Source organism: Camelus dromedarius, chromosome 29 (assembly GCF_036321535.1).
Source record: "Camelus dromedarius isolate mCamDro1 chromosome 29, mCamDro1.pat, whole genome shotgun sequence".
In the NCBI taxonomy this organism is placed as follows: Eukaryota; Metazoa; Chordata; class Mammalia; order Artiodactyla; family Camelidae; genus Camelus; species Camelus dromedarius.
Window position 1 is genome coordinate 21816640 of NC_087464.1, and position 21769 is coordinate 21838408.

The 21769-nt window shown below is 39.7% G+C and overlaps 1 protein-coding gene across 4 annotated transcripts in view; it reads right to left on the reverse strand.

Moving 5' to 3' along the window:
• Positions 1 to 21769, reverse strand: part of SCAPER (S-phase cyclin A associated protein in the ER) — a 258514-nt gene that overhangs the window by 47525 nt on the left and 189220 nt on the right. For all 4 annotated transcript variants that reach the window (XM_031440769.2, XM_031440770.2, XM_031440766.2 and 1 more), the window contains 2 exons: positions 14050 to 14282; positions 6453 to 6608 (listed from right to left, as the gene is read on the reverse strand). In XM_031440769.2, coding sequence (XP_031296629.1) covers positions 6453 to 6608; positions 14050 to 14282 — 389 coding nt within the window. The remainder of the gene's footprint in view (positions 1 to 6452; positions 6609 to 14049; positions 14283 to 21769) is intronic.

The following is a 21769-nucleotide window of genomic DNA, read 5'->3' on the forward strand; positions in this document are numbered from 1 at the left end:
TCTTTCCTTTGAAGCTGAGTGGGACTCTGTGACTGCTGTGATGTCAGTGGAGGGGACACTGTGTGACTTCTGAGGTTAGGTTATAGAAAGTGATACAGTTTCCACCTGGCCCTCTCACTGGTCAGGATGCTTCTCCGTGGAACCTGCCACCACGCTGTGAGGGAGCCCAGATTAGCCTGTGCAGAGAGACCACATGGAAAGGTCCCCAGCAAACAGCCAGTGTGAACCACAAATGCGTGAACAAGCACTCAGATGACTCCGACCTCCAGCCTTCACGTCCTCCCACTGAGACCCAGACACTGTGGAACAAAGATGAGCCGTGCTCCCTGTATTTTGACAGAATTTTTGACACACAGAATCTGTGAGATTAACAGATTGTTGTTTTATGCCACTAAATTTTGGGGTAATTTGTTACATGGCCAAAGGAACTGGAGCAAAGAGAAGTAAAGGAGAACACGTGGGAGGGTGAGGCCAGAGAAGCCGAGGGAGAAGAGCGGGGTCAGGACAGCCTGCGTGTTGCCAAGGAGCAAGTGGCAGCGCTGGGAGGGAGCATTAGGGAGACAAATCACAGCCTGTAGAAGGAGAGGCTTTTAAGGCATTAAAACTGATCAATGGCAGAACAGGCTCCCTTAGTAAATAATGAGTTTCCTATCAATGAAGATGTTCAACTATAGGCTGAATAAGGTTACTTGAGAAATTCAAATCTGAATGGAAGATTGGGTTAAGGTGACTTTAAGGTTCCTTCCAGTCAATGGACTGTGATAGCAGATTAGATCTGGGGTGCAGAGAAGAGCGATGAGACAGATGACAACTGGAGCTTGGTGCCTGGGAGACTAGTGATGCCACACATACAGAGAGAGACTATGAGAAGATTTTTAAATGTCCTTCTTTTCCATTCCTTTTGCCTTTTACCCAGATGACTCTCAATGGTCTTTTCTACTTTCTGCTGCCTCTCTAATACATTCTTCACATGGTAACTCCCAAACATGGTTCTTAGCATGTCACTGCCCTGGTCAAAGGCTTTTAATGACACCACTGCCACCACCACATTCAATAGATCATTTTATGTATCACACAGTATTTTTGTATTTATTATCTCATTTGAACCATAACAGTCTGGGAGGCACTACAGTCACCACTACCTACATTACAAAATCCAGCTGAAGTGAGTACTCTGTTCATTCTTCGTATTTTTCTGCCTTGGTATCTTTGCTGATGCTATTTTCTTTGTCTACATTTTTCCCAACTTTAAATGTTCCAACATTTTTTTTTAATCATTCAAGGCCCAGATTAAATTTTAGTTGCTTTAGAAAACAGCTAATTCCTACAACTAAGAGTGGTCTCTCCCTCCACCAATGATGATGTGATAATTCAGTATTTATTAAGCATTTACTATGTGCTGGGCAGTGCGCTAAGTGTTGTTTGTGTGTTATTTTCTATTCTCTGTATTACTCTCCAAGGATATTATCCCATGGATATTTGTAAATGCACCTTCTTCACTAGCTTACAAGGTTCCTGAGGAGAAGGTCAATGTCTGAGTCATTTTTGCTTTCTCCCAAGCCTAGCACAGGGCCTGGCACAGAGCATGTGCTACATAAATATTTGTTTAATGAATGAATGAATAATTCAGGCAGGCAGAGCTAAAGTTTACCTTTGCTTGAACAAATGGTTTTCAAGCACACTTAAACACTTGAGAAGCACTCATTTGTATCCACATAATTAATGGGCTAAATCACAAATCATTCTGATCTTTTTATGACACAGGTTTCCAGGGACTTTGGCTAGAACCCATTTTGTTAGTGTAGTTTACGGATATGAAAATGAAAACCACAAATACATATGACAACAAACTTATTTTTGTGTAAAAATATTCTAGAATTCAGAATAGTCTTTTCCAACCAATCAGAATTAGCTAGTTTTACAAGCTCCTCTCTCTTCTTTGCAGTCATGAGGGCTGTAAACTATTTCACTGTGGATCCACTGTGGATCCAGGAAAGGCTCTCTTGGCATAGTTCTCAGCACCGTCTGTATCTAGAAGTGATTGCTGACTAAGTGGAGGGCCTGTGTCGGCTGTAACCCATGGTTCCTCATTACTGTTCTGATCCTGTTAGTTCAGCTAAGGAGCCAGCACCTTGAGGAGGGCTCAGTGAACCTCAGCCAATTATGGCAGCTGAGTCATTGCCTCAAGATTTGAAAACCATCCTTTTTCTCTTTACTTCTTATAGGACCAAGAATGGAAAACTGGTAACAGTAAAGGCCAAACAGGCATTTCTGAAAGTCTTACTACAGATTTTTGAATTTCGCTGGAGTGATTTAAGAATTATAGCTTGTGAACAATTTCCACATTAAAATTCTGGAGTAATCCTAACATAAAATCAATTCTTTCGCTAGAAGAGCACAGTTTTACTTAAAAAATGCAAGTTCATTGTTCAAAGCCAAGCCTGGTACAAAAATCATCAGTAAGTGCTTTTTCTCTCCCATGTTGAAACAGAGATTAACAGTGTAAGTTCTGACACCCAAACTGTCTTTCAGAAAACCTAGGTAAAAATGAAAAGATTAAAGGCACAATAGGAGAGTAGTCCAAAGGCAGACCTGCCATAATCACCACCACAAAGGCCGACCACCGGCAGACTGCAAGGTGTCTACTCAGTCCGGGGCTGCCGATTAGTGTGCGTAATTATCTCAGGGTCTGCCAGCTCACAAGGGGCAATTTTTGAAGGCCTCACTGGCTCCCCTTTGTCCTTCATTCCTGTTGGTCACAGAAGGGCTTTAAGGACAAGCCCTTCTCGACACTCTGGCTCTGGCTGGCGTCCCCCGGCAGCCCAAACAGGAATTACATGAACTACTCCAATGTAACAGCAGCCGCGCTACCCTCCTCCCCAGACAAGGCTATGACCTTGTGCAGAAACCATTTAACACATGTAACAAAGTGCTTTCAACATGACCCTGTAGTTTAGGGTTTAGTAATATAATTTCCATGAAGAGGTGGGAAGTAGTACAAAACGGTCTATAAATATTAGAGGTAAACAAATCTGAAGAGGCAGGAAAAACTCCCTGTATTTAGTTGGGTCGTGCCCAGGAAATGTTGGAAGACCGAAGGATTAGAGGAAAACAGCAATCAGGGATCATTCCGCTCATCTCTTTCGGAGAAGCAGCTTACACTGAAACTGAGATACATTTCTTAGATAAATTAACTCAGAAAACCACCTAGACCTTTTTCCTAGAACAATCTGCTTTTGTAGGAAGGCCTACTAATAGAAATTTGCTGAGTAATTGAGGTTGGAGAAGGAAATTATACCGGGAAAAATGGACTGAGAATTCTTAAAACCACCGAGTTAATCATTGATTTATTTAAAATCCAGTTGTATATATACATAGAAATAATTATACTTCATTTAATGTGTGTGTATATATATGTATACATCTATATATAAACTTAAGTTATATATATAAACTTCATACACACACACACACACACACACACACACACAAACACACACACTTTGGTCTGCTTGGATAATCCTTAGGCATGTCTAGAACCAAACTCACATTTCCTCTACAGGAAACTGCTTATATCCCCTAATTTGGAGACTATACCATCTACCACTTTACTCAAAAGTTTCAAGTCAGAAACATGAGAGTCTTTCTAGAGTCCCCCCATCCTTTTACCTCCCACGCCTCAAGCCCCATGCCAACTCCCTTGCATTTATTCTGTGTCCTCAGTGTCCCTGCTCCTCTCTATTTCCATTGTCTCCACAGGCCCTCAGCATTTCAAGAGCCCCTTTCCTGTTCCTTCTGCCTCTAAGCTCACGGCCACTGCAGCCGTGCCCACACTCTTCGGGAGGGGTCACTGCAACAGAGACCTGACCCTGCTGGGCTCCCTCACACACGTCCCGTGGCCTCGCACATCTCCAGGGCAGCTCGTCAAGCCCCGTCTCCCTTTTACCTGCAAGGGCCACATTTCTGGGGCTCATTTAATGCCTCATCTCCAGTCACTCTTCACAGTCACCCTATTGTATAGCTACATCGAACTGAGCGGGGGACAATGTCTAGTGTATCCATCCGTATCTCTTGGTGTGGGCTGCCCCTAAAGCAGACCCTGAAAGAAAGATACGGGTACAAGCAGTTTATGTGTGAGGAAGCAGAGAAGGAAAAGAGGGTAGGGAAAGAGCCAATCAAGTACGTGTTAGTGAACAGGTCACCAGTGGGGCCCCTTTGAGCGGCTGTACTGAGCACACCTCAGGGTTGTCCCACTGAGGGCTGGGGATGCTGGGGTATTATCCACCTGTTTACTGTTGGAGAGTCACTCCCGAGGGTGTCAACTCCCCTGCACCTCTAGCAAACAGCTACTTGTCTAGAGAATATCCTCAGGCAGAGAAAAAAGGAAGCCACTGGCAGGTGACTTCCTGAAAGGCCACAGGACCACATCTGCTACATCACACAGTGCACACGTTATGCCCCTTTTCTCAACTGAATTCTTTACTCCTCTTGTCTTTGTGGATCCTCTAAGATTCAGGCCACTGAAGCCTTTCTTGAACTCCTCTGGGAGCGCTCTGCTGCCTCCTCTGTGCACTGTCTCTTCTGCTGCAGCTGCTAGGCTGTTGCTGTTAATTTACAAGTCTGACCCCTGGGCTGCCCGAGCTCAGCGGTGCTAGCACTGGGCTTGGTGTCTGGCCCAGGGCGGGTGTTCAGTCAGTGTCTACTAGGCAAGGCCACGACTGTGTAGGGTAAAGAGGAGAGGATCTTGTTTTCCATATAAGTAATCGAGAAAATCTTCAAATAAGTAAAATGCATGCTCCTACATTTTGAATAATATGAAGTCAAGTGTATAGGAGGAAGCACCAAGGTAGGAATCTTGGGTCCTAATTCAAGTTAGTTTGGTCAAGAAAACAAGAGGCTATGAATGACTTTTAAGCTTCTTTCAAGTTCCACAGATTCAGGTGACTCTGTAAGTGAAGGTAAAGCCCACAAATGACACAGCCACCGCACAGGGAAGTGCTCATCTGGAGTCAGGGAAAGAGCACTGGCGACAAAGACCTGAGATGCTGGAGGTTTATAATGGTGTGTGGACAAAAGAGCCAGTGTTGGAAGGGTCTCCTGGCGAGAGGACACCTCCCAGGGAGTGGCCTGACTACTGAAGAGGAGCGAGCTGGGCAGCACGGCAGCCTCCACACTGGCAAGTGCCAACGCCGCGGATGGAGCCCCTTTCTCCGCCAGCCTCGGGGCAGGGTGGTACCGCCCAGCCTCACTCGGGTCACAGACCTACAGCCACTTCCTGAGTTCTCATCGAATCTCTGGAAGGTCGGCTCTGTCTGCACTTTTAGAAGGGGAAAACCTAACTGGAACACTGACTACAGCCATGCTCGGTGTCCCTGACGTTCAGTCTTAGTCTTCCTAGAAATGTGACGGGGGTGGAGGGACTGCGTAAGAATGAGGAAGAGTGGGTGGGTTTTGGGGTCCCATGCATAACAGGCTAAAAGCATGTTGATGAAGCTCATTTTAGAAAGCAAATTTACTTTTAAAATATTCTGAATATAGACATTAGCATTCTGTGTACATTGAATATGGCTGGATAATATTTCTTTAAGTAGCCAGACTTCAAGAGTCAGTTAGTTTTAATTAGGTTTCTTCTTGACAAATCCCTAAAAAATACATCATTTGTATACCATGCTGTTTAGAATTTAACTGTGAGAAAATTATTTTACTGAACTGAGGGATATGTGATATTCCTATCAGAAACACTGAGTCACCACTGCAAGTGGTTCCTACTTGGTAGGAGGAGAAGAGATCACAAACGGGGTTTACTTTGGCCCTCCGAGAGAATTACTGTTCTTGAGGACAGTCCACGGGGTGGGGTGCGGGGGGTGTTTAAAGCGCCGACCAGGCCAGCAGTAGTCCCTGGCGCACTGGCTATAATCATGCCCGTGGGTCACGTGCGACTTCAGGGAGCTACTGTTCTTGGATGGCTCCCTTCTCTGACTCAGGGAAGCACCTCGGAAAAAGGAACAAGGGGCAAAGTGAGTGAGCCTAGGGGGCTGTAACTGAAAGCTTGTGAAGATGGTCATGCGCACTGTGAGGCTGTGCTGTGTGGTGCTGAGAGTCTGATCTGATGTGGCTGAGGCTTTGTCACTGACTCGCTGACTCAAGGGGAATCACTTGATGCCTCTGGATCTCAGTGGTAGAGGGACTGGATGACCTCCAAGGTCTTCTGTAGAGATAATAGTTATGTTTATGCCACCAACAAGAAAGCCAGGCTCTGACAGAAGCATGAAGCCAGGGAAAATGAGAAATACTGATAACTCTCAAAATGGGGAGCCAATAGGCACAGAGATAGCACAAAGCGGAAAAGAGGCCAAGACCACCTGAGCCCCTACGAAATGAGTCCAAAATGAGCAAAATCCAAGACGTGTTTCAAAAGTGGAGCCCAGACTGACATCAAGTAGACACCTTACCTTCCGGTGACAGCGAAGCAGAGTGTGCACATGCCATGCAGGAGTCCCGCGGCGTGCTGCAGGAACGCGGCCATCCTGGGACTGTCATCCACTGGGCCCTGCACCGAGAGGAAGCAGCCACAGAGCTTGTCGACCAGACCTATGTTCACCACGTAGCTAGATGTGGGGAGAAATGTGTGTTAACAGTCTGCAGATCCTGGCAACATCTTCACCTTCAAAGATAAATTTTACCAAGCACAGGCTTAGATCTCTCAAACAAGCAAACACAAGTCTAAGTAAAGCACCTTAAGTAACAATTTCTTTAGACAATCCTGAATAATTGGCTATTTCTGTAAGTGATTCTCTTTCTTCTTTTGTATTCTGATGCTATTTTTCAAGAAAGATGAACAAAAATGATTATCTGATCATTTTCACTGGTCTAGAGAGTCTGACAATAGTTGAAATGATTTATAATGATCTCTATACTCTTGAAAAGCAGTACTCCTTTAAAGTAGTAGGGAGTTAAAGTCATCAGAATGCAGGGATTCAGAAGATAATGTTACCCAGATACTCCTGTTACGGCATAAATGTGTAACACCAACTGTAGATTCTCTATTTTTTAAAACTGTCACCATTAAGAGTATAACACACAGTGAGAATCTAACTGCCTTCTGTTATGAAAAATACCAGCTCTGAGAGCTGATAATAACATCCAGGAAGTCACTTTCATCTTTTCAGTCCATTGAACAGTTTTCCAGAGCAGTTGATTAAACTGGACCAATAATAGCAGCTCTTCCATTAGTCTACAAAGCAGTAATCATTACAAATATTTTAAGAATATAAATAACTTTTCAGATAAATCAGCATTAATTTAAAGATTTTACACCAGTTCAGTGCTACTGCGTTTACATGTGTGAAAAGCACAGGAGTTTGAATACAGCAGTTCTGAAAATCAACACACAAACTTTCAGCAATATGTGCAAAGGAATTGATGCTTCTGTTCATAAGTGCACTAAAATCCCTGTCACTGTTCACTTACTAAGACACCATTTTGTAAAAGGAAGGAGAATCTGATGAGTAATTCATGTTTGGAGCCTCTTCTAAGTCGACTAGGTACAAGGTATAAAATAATGTCCCATTTCTTTTTTTACATTAGGAAATGTATTCTCCTGGCTTTTTGAGCGTCTACTATAGTTTTAAAATTGGGAAGTATGAAATGATGGCCACTAGCCCTGTTCTCTTATAATGAAGGAAAATGATACACTGACATATTGAACCCTAAGCCCCACAAGTTACTGCATGACCTTGGGCAAATTACTTGGCTCTTCTGGGTCTGTTTCCTTTTTAATGTAATAGGGAGAATTAGTATAAGGTTCTTGTAATAAATGACTGATAAACTAATACATGCAAAGAACTTGATACATCTTATTAGTTTTATTATTACCAGTAGTAATAATAGTGGTATTCTAAAAATGCACATGTGCACACTTATGAGTCATAAGCACCATGTAAATGAAAAAGACAACACAAAATACAATTTTATAAATATCAGATGGACAAAAATTAGTGTGTTAAGATAAAACATTGATAAGGAAATGGATCTCCCATTATTTGTTGATGGAAAGTGAAACCTGTATAATTACTTTGGGAAACTATTTGGTGTTTGTTACCTGGTAAAGTTCAACATGCATTTATCACAGCATTCATAAATTTCTACTATAGGTATATAAACTTGAGAAACTCCCACACAGGTACAAAAGAAGACTTCTATATGGATATTCACTATATCATTGAAATAGTGAAAAAGTAAAAATTATTGCCCTCAGAGAGAAAATGAATTAAAAAACTGGGGAATTTATTCACTTAGTCTGTAGAGCAGTTAAAATGAATCAATCAGATCTATATGCATCAAAATAAATCTCAACATGTTACATGAAAATGGAATGTGACAAGTATGTTAGCATTTATGCAATTTTAAATATACACAAAAAATAGAAAGTAGTCTATGTTGTTATGGATATATATATATATAATATACATAAAATATACACACATACAAAACTTATATATGCAAGTATATTTATATATTTACATATATACATATATAAAAATTTTATAAAAATATGTGGGAACTATATACACACTCTAATATAGTGATTCACCTCTTGAGAGAGAGTAACGGGAGAGAGAGTAAGAGATGGGGAGTTAGCTGTATCTGCAACATATGGTTTCTTACCAATAAGAAAAAAAAAAAAAAACTAAGACAATGCAGAAGAATGTCACCAGCTGCTGAAAAATGTTGTCAAGCTGGTTCACAGGTGTTGATAATTTTGTTAGGAGCATGCTGATATACTTCATCTTAAAATAACAGAAAACTTAAATATTGAAAAAGGCAATAATGACAGAAAAAGCATTTGCAACCTGTAAGATGAAGGGTTAATGTTATTCCCCACCACCCCAGGTTTACTGAGATGTAGTTGATTTATAACATTGTGTAAGTTTAAGGTACACAATGTGATGATGTGATTCATGCATATATTGCAAAGTTATTACTACAGTAAGTTTACCACTTCTATTACTCACATAGAACTTTTTGTGTGTATCTGTTGAGAACTTCAAAGTCCTACACTTTTAGCAACTTTCAAATATACAATACGGTATTGTTGACTATAGTCACCATGCTGTACAGTATATCCCTAGAACTTATTCATCTTATAGGTGGAATCTGTACCCTTTGATCACCTTCACCCATTTCCCTAACCTTGAGCCCCTGGCAACAACCAGTCTACTCTGTGTTTCTATGAGTTTGGGTTTTTTTTTTTTTTAGATTCTACATATAAGTGAGATTATACAGTAGGTTACCTGAAGCAAATCACTGCTATATAATTAAATTCTTGAAAAGCCAGTAAAAATTAATTTGCAAATTTCTGCTGATTTGGAAAAAAGGAATTTAAAACATGCATGACCAAACACTGTGTATAAGTATTGCAATATTTTAAATTAAATAACCACATATATGTATACTAAAACCAAAACAAAACCAGTGATTATCTTTGGGAGGTCGGATTAGAGATAATTTTTGTGTATTCAAAAAAAAATCCATTGTGCTCTTCTGTGCTTTTGGAATTATTTTTCTCATTGAGCATAAATACTTTTATAATTAGGAAAAGAGGTTATTTTAAATAGGGGAATGGGGAGAGAGGCAGGCTATCTGCTTTTGCAAGAGCCTCAACTGTTAAATTAAAGAAGCAGCAATGGAGTAAAGGTAATAAATCTGAGAGATATTTATAAGGCATAATGAATAAGTACTAAAGATTTAATTGGGCATTGGTTTGGTAAAGGACTGTGAGAGTCTTTGATAATGCTCAGATTGCTGGCTAAGGAACTGAATCGGATACTGGTGCTGCAGACAAGGACAGAGGACACAGGAAAAGTCACTCCTTTGGATGGAAAGATGATGTGTTCTGTCTTGAATTTGTGAAGCCTGAGGTGCCTGTGGTACATCCTAAGCAGCTAGGAAAATGCTAGGCTAAAGTACAGTTTTATAACTTCTCCTTAAATAAGTGCCTTATGTTTGATAACTTTTGACTCCATGAGGCTGGTATCAGTGACTTGGACTCACAATATTTGCATCTTGGTTGCTCAGTTTGATTTCTCTGTTTTGGGAGACAGATACAAATTTCTAATTGAACATGCTGAAAAGAATTGTGTTTCAGCAAAAGTCCATGAATAACCAAAGCAATTCTATAAAAGAACAACAAAGCTGGAGGCATCACACTTCCTGATTTCAAACTATATTATGAAGCTACAGCAATCAAAATGTAGGGTACTGGCATGACAACAGATACACAGACCAATGGAACAGGATTGAGAGCCTGGGAGTAAATCCATACATATCTGGTCCACAAATATTTGATAAATGAGCCAAGAATACTCACTGGGGAAAGGACAGTCTCCTCAATAAATGGTGCTGGGAAAACCACACAACCACATGCAGAAGAATGAAATTGGACCCCTGTCTTACACCATTTCCCAAAAAGAACTCAAAATACATTAAAGACTTAGATGTAAAACTGGAAACCATAAAACTCCTAGAAGAAAGCATAGGAGAAAAAACTCCTTGACATTGGTCTTTGCAATATTTTTTGGATATGATACCAAAAGAACAAGCAACAGAAGCAAAATAAACAAGTGAGGTGACTTCAAACATAAAAGGTTCTGCAGAGCAAACGAAATAATCAACAAAATGAAAAGGCAACCTGCAGAATGGGAGAAAATATTTGCAAACCATACACTAGATAAGGAGGTAATATCCCCAAAATAAGGAACTGCTACAATTCAATAGTAAAAATGCAAATAATCCAATTAAAAATGGGCAAAGGACTTGAATAGACATTTTTCCAAAGAACACATAAAAATGACCAACAGGTGCAGGCAAAGATGTCTGACATCACTAATTATCAGGGAAATGCAAATCAGAGACCACAATGAGATACCACCTCACACTTGTTAAGAATGACTTACTGAAAAAAAAAAAAAAAAAAAAAAAGAGATAATGTTCTAGGATGTGGAGAGAAAAGGGAACCCTTGTATACTGTTGGTGGTAAAATACCTTCACATAGTCACTGTGGAAAACAGTATGGAGGTTCCTCAAAAAATTAAAAACAGAACTACATTATGATCCATCAATTCCACTTCTGGGTACACATCTGAAGGAAATGAATCATTATCTTGAAGAGACACCTGCACTACCATGTTCACTGCAGCACTATCCAGAATAGCTCAGACGTGGAAACAACCTAAGTGTCTACCAACAGATGGGGGATAAATAAAATGTGGTAGATATACAATGGAGTATTATTTAACCACAAAAAATAAGGGAATCCTGCCATTTGTGACAATATGGATGGCCTCTGAAGGAATCATGTTAAGTGAAATAAGTCAGACAGGAAAGGACAAATACTGTATGTTCTCACTTCTTTGAGGAATCTAAAAAACTGAACTCACAGAAACAGAGTAGGATGGTGGTTTCCAGAGGCTGGAGGGTGGGGAAAATGGGGAGATGCTGGTCAAAGGGTACAAACTTCCATTTAAAAGGTGAATAAGTTCTGGGCATGTAACATACAGCGTGGTGACTACAGACAACAATATGTATTACATACTTGAAAGTTGCTAAGAAAGTAGCTCTTAAATGTTTCAACACACACAAAAGGTGATTATGCCAGGTGATGCAAGTGTTAACTAACATTATTGTGGTAATCATTTTGCAATACGTGTGTATCAATCAAATCATCACCTTGTACACCTTCAGTTTACACAATGTTTTATGTCACCTTTATCTCAGTAAAGCTGAAAAAGAGCAGAGCTTCAGGGTTGGTTTATTTCCTGAGCGGATTTCAAATTTTTTAAATCACAATTTGCTTCTATCCTAGTGTTATTACATTGCTTTTGTATCCTACTATTCTAATATTGCTTTCCTAGAACTATGCTAAATGCTTGAAACTGCCAATATTTTCATCTTATCGAAAAAAATGCCAAAGTTTAATAGCCAAACAATATTATTTGGATATTCTGTTAAAGAGCTTTTTATTTGTTTTTGTATCCCAGGTCCTTGTGGAGTGTCTGACACAAGGTGAGTACAGGAGACCATACTCTGAACTGATAAATAGTTCCAAGGACCCCCTACGTCTAGAAACTTGCCTGAACCATGTAGAACAATGAGAATAAACACTGCCATTACTTCATCTCAGCTACACACTCTTCTGCCTCTTCTGGGCCAGGTGAGGAGAAGGAAGGGACACATGTCAGGGCGATGTGCCCTGCTCCAGTTCTGCCTCAGGAGTACAGAGGAGAGCCAGAGACCGTGCTGGGACTCTTTCCACCCAACTTTCCACCACTAGAGATGTGAACTGACAAACACGCTCAGGTTGTAGCAGGGAGTAGAGTGAGATTTCCTGTCAGTTCACGTCTGAGAAGGTGAGAAAGAAAGCATGGACATAAGTAAGCATGCTCTGTTTGCTTCATTAGGCAGATTTGAGATAAGGTTTGTGGTTCTACAGATGGGAATCGTCAAGCCAGCTAACAACTGATTATCGATAAGAAAACAATATTCACCAAAAGTGGTTCAAGTCAGATGAGGAGTGGCATGGTGTTGTTCTCAAGGGTTGTAGTTGTCAGTCATCCTTTATAAGTCACATGAGTTATTTGGTTTGGCTACTATTTTTCCCCCCAATATCTTTTTCCTTTATGAAGGATCTGGTAACTAAAACAATATACGTACAAATGTCTGGAAGGCCCACTGGAATTGCACTGAAGCATGTGGCTGGGCCTTCCGCCTCATCGCAGCTGAGGCATGTGGCTAAGCTGTCTGGACGACAAGAAGGCAGGGCTGCTGCTGCGTCACACGGCAGCCCGAGGGAGCACGCTGTGACAGAACGGCATTCATCAGCAGAGAGGGCCGGGTTCCACAGCAACCAAGAGGACACAGGGAAATTGAATGGGATCAAGCAACTGAAGAAAGGCCAGGGAGGGTAAAAGTCAAGTGCCGCATGATAAATGGTCGTGGACCCAAAGGGCCTAGTACTCTCCAGCAATAAATATGCTTGGGGAGAGAGGCAGGCAGATGGAAGGGATAAGTTAACAGAGTAATCAAGGGTAAGAAAGATACTGAATGAAACAACTGTTTCTAAGAAAGCACTGCAAGAGAGCAGAGGAAATTTATGAACTGTGAAAGAAGCAAATGCAGAAGAGGGCATTCTCTTTCTCCTATTAACCTACATAAGCTTCAGAGAGTAACAAATTGCATGTGTTTCAGAAGCCAGAGATCAGTGCAGATCACAGAGGAGTTTCTGATGGAGGGGGACAGGTAATTGATTAACACCAGATGGAACCCTGTTGGAAAATTAAATGCCCTACCTGCTTCCAGATTCATAAGGGGAAAAGAATTCAGATGTCAAAGTAGGAATAAATTTCCCTGGAGAAAAGGTGACCTTAGAAGGGAGTAGGGTTGACCTTGAACAGGTGTCAGGAATCGCCACACTTGTGTAGGGGAAAACATACAAGTATCGGGAGTCCAGCTAGACCTGAGTTCCAGTCTCAACTCTCCTACCTAACTTTTAAACTTATTTATTATAACCCTGGGCAAAGAACTTAACCTCTCTGAGCAATTTCCTCACCTACAAAGTCTGAACTAGAAATCCTACACTTACATGGATGTAAAGCCTCTACTACAATACCTTACACATGATGGGTGCCCACAAATGACAGCTATTATTATTGTTTTAAATCTGAACCAAATTTATAACCAGAGATCACCTGAAATAGGGTAATTCTTAGAAATTCTTTGAGTTGGAAAGCGGTGATAGCAAAAAAGTATAAAAGCTTGAATACTACATGTTCTAATATCAAATATATAAATACAAGAATAACAGATGAGTTCTAGCCATATTGCTTTTCATTAACAGGATTTTCTTTCTCTCTACAAAATGGTGTATTTTCTACCAGGAATTTGCGGATGGTGTTGTGAGAATCACTGCCATCACATGGGACCTGAGATTTAAATTATTTTAATTAAATTTTTTTAGCAAAAAAGAAAATTTTAAGAAATTTAGTAATTTACCTGATGAGGTCCTGAACTCGACTGTTAAAAGCATCACCTTGTGAGGGTTTGTTTTTCATTTCCTGTGTTGATATTTTTGGTGTAGTTGGCCGGCTGTTTCCATCTGGTCGATTGGCAATCAGGCAGCCAAAAACCACAGCACTGACTTTGAGAAGTCCAGTTGTCAAGCCTTCAAAAACTTGCTTATTTGTATTTCTTCCCAAAATAGCATTATTTTCATCTGGAACATAAACCTAGATGGAAAAGAATACGGTAATTATATTTTAGTAAAACCACCAAAAATGAACAGAGATGATATGGAAAATTTCTGGAATCATAAATAATTTTGAAATTCTAGAGTGGCTATTGGAATGTCTAAGTGTTGGACCAATTCTAAAGTCAGATTGCTGAGTTCAAATCTCAGCTTTGCCCTGCTAGCTGGGTGACCTTGGGCAGGTTGCTACTTCCAAGCTTCAATTTTTCTGTTTATAAAACAAGGATAATGACGTTACCTATAACATACAGTTCTTGTGAAGATTAAAATGCTTAGCTCATGTCTAGGCATATAATGAGCACTCAATTAAGTAATATTTATTCAATTGAACAAAGTATATTACAATCTGTATAAACTCAGGAAATGAACTAATTGGTAAACTGATGGTACTAGTTCTTGTTAAACTGAATTTTTAAAATATCTAATTCAAATTCATCTATTAGGATACAATTTGCATTTCTTACTACACAACGGTAAAATAGTTTTTTTCCTAATACAAAGGATTATACTGAGGTCTGTTTGTTTATGGTTTACAGGAAGTAATGTGGTTGTTAAAATTCGGACAAGGAGCCAGAGCCTGGGCTTGGGTTCTGACTCTGCAGTTATATAATAATCTTAGATGTGTTCTTTAACCTGTGTCTCAGTTTCCTCAACTGTAAAATGAGGATAATCGCAGTGTCTAACGAATCAACGTATGTAAATTCTTAGAACAATGTCCAGCACATAGGTAAGTCCCACAGAAGTGCCATATGCTATGCAGTTGCTACTTGTACTACGATTCCTACTATTACCTGGAGTAAATGTCAGGCTCTGGTTTCCGTATCTGCCTACTTGCTAGGATCACTGTGAAATTCTCGTAAGATGATGAATGGGAAATCACTTGGTAAATTTTTACACTTCACAAATGTACTTACTACCAATCAGCCTTTGCCTCATTCTCACTCTTTACCTGTGACAGTTCTATCAAAAGACAGGAATAAATGATCAGCTGGATTCAAAAGGAGGATCTTTATGAACAGAAGCAAATACTTCCTCCATTCTTTTTTGTTGTTGTTCATTTAGACATTCCATGAAAGTCACTTTTTTGAGAAAAGCCTTGTTTTAAGATTGTTGACTGTTAAGTTATCTCTGACCACTGAGCCATTCCTTAGCCAAAGTAATTATAGTAGACTCTTTCTGTGGTATGTGCTCCAATTAATTAATGAGAGTTCCTTTGAGGCTGTACAGTAGTTATAAAGCCGACAAAGAGCTTCCTCGAGTTGTGACTAGCATCACCTAGCCTGTCGCAATATAGATGGTAGCATTAGGAGTGGAGTCTGAATCCAGGATTTCTATATAAGTCAGGATGAGCTAGGTTATGCTGCAGTGAAAAATTCCTCAAAAACTGCAGTGGCTTCGAACAGTAAAGCTTTGTTTTTTCATTCAAATGACATGTCCATCTCAGACTGGCTGGGGCTCCTGCTGTCCTTACTCCAGGGTCCAGGTGACACAGCAACCACCATCTAAAGCAACACTGCCCAACAGAACTTTCTAAGATGATTGAAACGTTTCAATCTACACTCTTCCATGTCTGTACTAGTCACATGTGGCCATCGAGCATTTCAAACGTAGTTAGTGTGCTTTGGGATTGAAGTTTTACCTTTAATTTTAACTAAAATAGTGGCTAGTGTATTGAACAGTACAGAGCACTGCAGGTCACAGTGGCGGAGAGGAAAAAAATATCTCTGGAGGGTCTTGCGTCAACATCAAATGTGTTACCTGGAAATGACACATGCCACTTTTGCTCACAACTAATTGGCCAAAACCAATCACATAGTCCAGGCTCAACCACAAGGGAGCCAAGAAACATCATCCTACTATGTATCTGGAAAGAGGGGGAGAACCGGAACATCGGTCCACAGCACTACTGACAGCGTAATATTGTTTCTTCCACTATGGCTATACAAGTGTCATTATTCACAATTGAGCTATTTGTAAATGATGATTATATTTACCTTCTTGTACACATTTTTGATTTCACTCAGATAACTTTCTTCGTATGTTGAATTTCCTATTTATGTATCATTAACTCATTGTCAATCTTTCCGGTTCAAGTGGAATTTCCTCTCAAGTTCAAACACCCCAGGGATTGTTGATTCTTCTTCTCCCCCAGTGGAGACATCCTTCCTGAAACCACCATCCCCCTGCTCTAACCTGGACTGGCTGCTCCCTAGGCCTACCACACAGCTCTCATTTTGAGATGCCCTTTGTCTTCAGCCTAAGAAATCCCTTCTACCCATCTCTTGAGTTAGATTCCTTTATTTCTTGGATTCCGTGTCTTCATCTTCTTCCCATGGAATCCTCTCGTTTTGTTGCAGGGCATATTCCAACTTCTGAAGAAGGGGAGCATGAGACCTTGTGTGTCTGAAAATATCTTCATTCCATCCTCATACTTGACTGGCAGTTTGGCTGGATATAGAATTCTTGATTGGAACTAATTTTCCTTTAGCATTTTGAAGGACTGCTCCACTGTCTTCTACTTTAAGCACTGTTCTCAAGAAGTCCAATCTAATTCCTAATGTTTTTATACATGGCCTGTTTTTTCCTCTCTGGAAACTTTTAGGAAATTCTTACCCTTGATTTCTTGTGTCTTTGTATAGGTTCTTCCTTCCTTTTTTGTGCAATCTGAAAGTCATGTGCTTCACTTCTGAAAGTATGTCTTGTATTACTTCTTTGCTAATTTCCTCTCATTTATCTTCTCTGTTGGACTTTGATCCTGCACTGAGTCTCGAATTTTCTCGTATATTTTTCTGCTTTTCATCTCTTTTTATTTTGTCCTACTTCTTAGGTGAATTCCTTAACTTTATTTTCCAGTCCTTCTGCTGAATTTCTCACTTCACCAATTACATTTTTAGTTCTCAGGAGTTCTTTTTGGTTCCTTGTATGTTTTGCTTTTATAGAATCTTATTTTTGCTTCATGGATGCAGTTATTTTCTCATCTCTGTGAAATTATACTTTTTAAAGGTTTTCTTCTGTTTCCTGCATGGTCTTTGTTTCCTTAGAGTTCTTTCTTTGTATTTCAGGTTGTAGGCTTTCCTCAAATATGTGGTAATCTGGGGGCTTCTGTTCATACATAGATTGATGCATTGATGGATTAAACAGTGTCTCACACTATTGATCCAATCACAAGCTGGACACAAACTCTGTGTTGAGGGGCTTCAATCTGGATGACAGAGACCTGGCTTTCCCACTGGGGAATCCCAGCGGTCAATATTTATAGGTCTATTCTCCTGAGACAGTTTCACAATAATGTAATCCTATATCCTCTAAGCCTTATATAATATATATAATATATAATATATAATACATGAATATATAATATGGCCTGCTCATTTTCTCAGAGGTTCACAGAATGGGTTGAGTGTCTCACTATTTAAGGAACAGATTTTCACTTAATCATTTTGTTTTCACATGATTTCTGTATAGCAGTACCTGGTGTCCCCATCTCCTGAGTAACTTTGGTTCAACCACTTGTCTTCTGCCAGGTTTTGGAGGTGTGGGATTCACTTGGCTGTATACACAGCAGATGGGATCTAGGAAATCTAAACTGCCTCCTATTTAGACTTTCAACCAATTCTCCTCTTTCCAGTCCCACTTGTACTCTCATTTTCTGAGACAGCTGGGAACCCTAACTCTTGAGCCTTCGGGGGTTTGATGGCACAGATTTTCTTCTGGTATTTCTCTTCCTGCTAATTTAGGTTTTAACTTCTAGGCAACTATCTTTTAATCATCTTCTTTCCAGATTAAAAATTATTTGCTTTCCTTTCCCTCCCATTCTCTTTGTCTTTGAGGGGTCAGGACTTTACCTATTTATCTGTTTACTATAATATTAGTGAGGGGCCTCCAGACAGAGAGAGTTTAACTTGTGTGTTCAATTGGCCACATTTTAAAATTAACAGATGCAACTTTCTTTTTCTTCTACAAACTACAGTAAGAATATGAGAAACATTTCTGGGTATGTGAGGGTTTTTCATACATCACAAATTTTCATATTCCTCTTTTTTCAAAAACCTAGTACTGATATCATCATTAAGTATTTCAAATAGAACACTATACATGTGCATGTAGCAATCTTATACTTATCCAGAAATATTTCATCCAGTAATTACATCTTCTAAAAGTATAGTTGAGAACCATGAAGAAACCAAAACGACTTCTGAGATACCAAAGTTAATGCCACTTATTCACTCACCTGCTCATCTAACATTTGAGTATCTACTATGTGCATGGTCAAGGGATCAGAGTGGTGCTCTGCTCACTCTAAGGGTCATTCAGACTCTGTAGATTCTGATTTTACAAATAACTATAACAAGCTGTGGTTTATTGGTTTATAGTAGAGCAGAAAGAACAGTATAAAAGTAGTGACCATTTTAGAGGCAGGCAGCAGCAAAATGTGACACTAAATCTGGAAGCACAAGAGAAAACAGGCATAACAGAGCAAAGGCACTGCAAGGTAAGACTCATTTTCATTTTCCTTGAAATTATTATTTACTACAAATTAGCATAACTATTTATGTTCAAAATGACAACCTTAAGACATTAAGAAAAGGCTAAATTATGAGCCATGCTTATTTGATGGGGGCAGAGAAAAAAGGATGAAAACTAACATTAGGTTTTTCTACTATGCCAGGTACTTAAGCATTTTCCTTGTGTCATCACATTTAACTTTTACAGATTAATATATCAAAGTTGAGAGATAGCAAGCAACATGCCCAAGTTTCACAGCTTGTTAACAGGAAAGCTTGAACTTGAACCTGAGTTTATTAGATTCTAAATCCCATGTGCTTTCTCTTATCCCACACTGACTTCTCTCACTGGCCATCTCCTTCACTGAGGACTCTGGAGAAACTGTCTCTAGTGGAGGGAGGTGAAAATTGGTCATGGGCCAAACATTGCTTTTCTGATCTCTCTTCCATTAAGAAAAGAAAAAGATTCCGTAAGAACTTTATTCTTCACCAAAGGGCACAAAGATATTTTATTTAAAGATTGTTAAGATAATTCTGGGTGAAACATACTAATTCAGTTATTCAGAAACTATAAATGTGGTTCAAGGACAAATTCACTTCTTCATCAGTCCCAAGAAAATAAGCTCAAAGTAAATCAGATATATTTTTACACTATTCTCATATTCTCTGTCCACAGCTGACAACTTTTGATTTTCTATTTCATTGGAGCTTTCTGTTTAATTTTAGAAACACCATTTTGGCAGTTTCTCATAAAACAAACAGAAACTGAAAAACTTCTCTAACAGTCTGGCAGTTATATGAAGAACCCTTGTGGCCTGCAGGAGCCAAGCCTCTCTTGTTAGGCTCACTGTGGTGCATTCTGAGACCTCAGATCTGGGTCTAAGGCTCTCACTGTGCTGAACAGTCTTACTGTCTCACCACGATTTCCTATTTTCTAACAGTCTAAGCCTCACAGTCAATTCAATCACCTCTTCATATTTTCCCCTAGAATTTTGTTTTTTCCTCTCTGATCTCCTCATTTAGTGTTGCTCCTTAAGCTGCTGAGAATAGAGTTCTCTTTTGCTTGTAAACTTTGGTGAAGACTTTTTTTTTGTCTGTCTCATTAGGACATCATTTTATTCAAATGGTCACAGAAATTCTCCTCATCCTTCTATATAGATGTTTCTTTTGCTACTTTAAAATCACTTTACAGAAATGTTTCAATAGGAAACTGATGTTTCATCTAGGAAAGAATTTCAAAATTGCCTGAATTAAGCTACAAAAGGGCTTATCTTCAGTTAGACTAAAAGGTTCTTTCTAGTCTTCAAAAAATGAGATGTGATAAAGAGAAACTTTAAGGAGAAGGTATCTACACTGTAAAGGATATTCTATTCAGAGGAGCACTCTGCACTGTTGTCTTTTGTCTAGTTGGGTATCACTGTTACTTGCTAGAGGAAAAACAACTTGTCAGCAGCCTGCTCTTCTGGGACACTTGGTAGATGAAATGCACACCTAGGGGTCTGATATATGCTTACAGACCAACATTTGAGTTTGAACTTCCTTCCAGCACAGCTGCTGGGCCAAGGGCACACTGCAAGCTGAGTGGCCTGTCTTTTAGGAAAGGTGTGCAAGCAACATCCTCCCCTCCCCCTCTGCCCACTGCCCTGGCCTACTGCACACCTGGCTTACCTGAGTCTGGAACACATTCCATCCTGGGGTGGGTGGTCTGTGGAGGGCAGGGGAAGGTCACCTTCCCAGGATGCAGCTGTGCTTGTAACTACCACCTGCTGGTATGCCCCAGGCCTGGCCTGGGAAAGACAGAGCTGTGCAGCTTCTGGCTCTTCTGAATCTGTCACTCCTGAGGCGGAACTCTAAAGCCACAATTTCTCCTCGATGGGTAGAAGGAATTCCCTCACTGCATGGCTTTAGAATACACTAGTGAGGTCATTATTGTACGCTTACAGTAGCAGCAAACTAGGAGTTGATTTCAGGTACAAATTCTTATTACAAAATTTCCCCTTCCTCTCAAAAAATATTTGGCCTTCTTAAAATTGGCAGATATTTCATACAGTTTTAATCCAGAAAGAAACTTAGAATCAAAATTTTTCATTACATATTTGAGAAAATCATGATCCAGAGGAGAAAGAGGCTTTCCTGAGAATAAAGAAACCATCAGGGCTGGAATAAGTACTGTGCTGTTCTCTAAACCTACTCCAAGGAGAAACCCAATATTTCTAGGGCCAAGCCCTGAGGCAAAGTGTTTTAGCAAAATTAAATTAAAAGTCATTATCACTTTTAAAAGACAAGCTCATACTCTCTTTTTCCTCACTACCTCCCACCACCAAAGTAGTTTCCAAAACTTCCTACATTCTTTTTTGCAGTACAGAAAGATGCTTTTATTAGTAGTATAAATCTATCCTGTAACGTGATTCCATGAGAAAAAATTAACTTGGTAATCAGTGGTAATTCTATCCAACTAATTTTCAGTATTGTGAAGTTGGGTTTGCATATTTTTAAGTTGTACTGTGTGTTCACAATGGTCAGAATACGAATTAAGTTCACTGAGAACCAAGAGGAGGTTGTTTAGAAAGCTCCTGTCAAGTCGGTGTCAGCGTATAGGAAAAAATGAGGCTAAAAACGTGGAAGGGCCCCAGCAGCAGACATAGGTCTCTACACTGTTGGCACCATTTCACCTCCTTGGCTGAACTGTCATCAGACGTACAACGGTCTTTTCACCACTGCTATTTTATAAAACATCTGTGCTCATGTTGTATTATGCGTAAAAATACAACTCATGAAAGATATTTACCGTGATGATTTACTTGGCCTGAAAGTATGAAAAGAAATTACCCAGGGATTGCTAATTGTTTTTCAATATTACCTTTTTAAAGTTCCACACACAATATTAAGACAATATTAAGATGACATTGCATCTTATCCCAAATATCATTACCCTTGTTAACATATTTATGACTTCTAGATT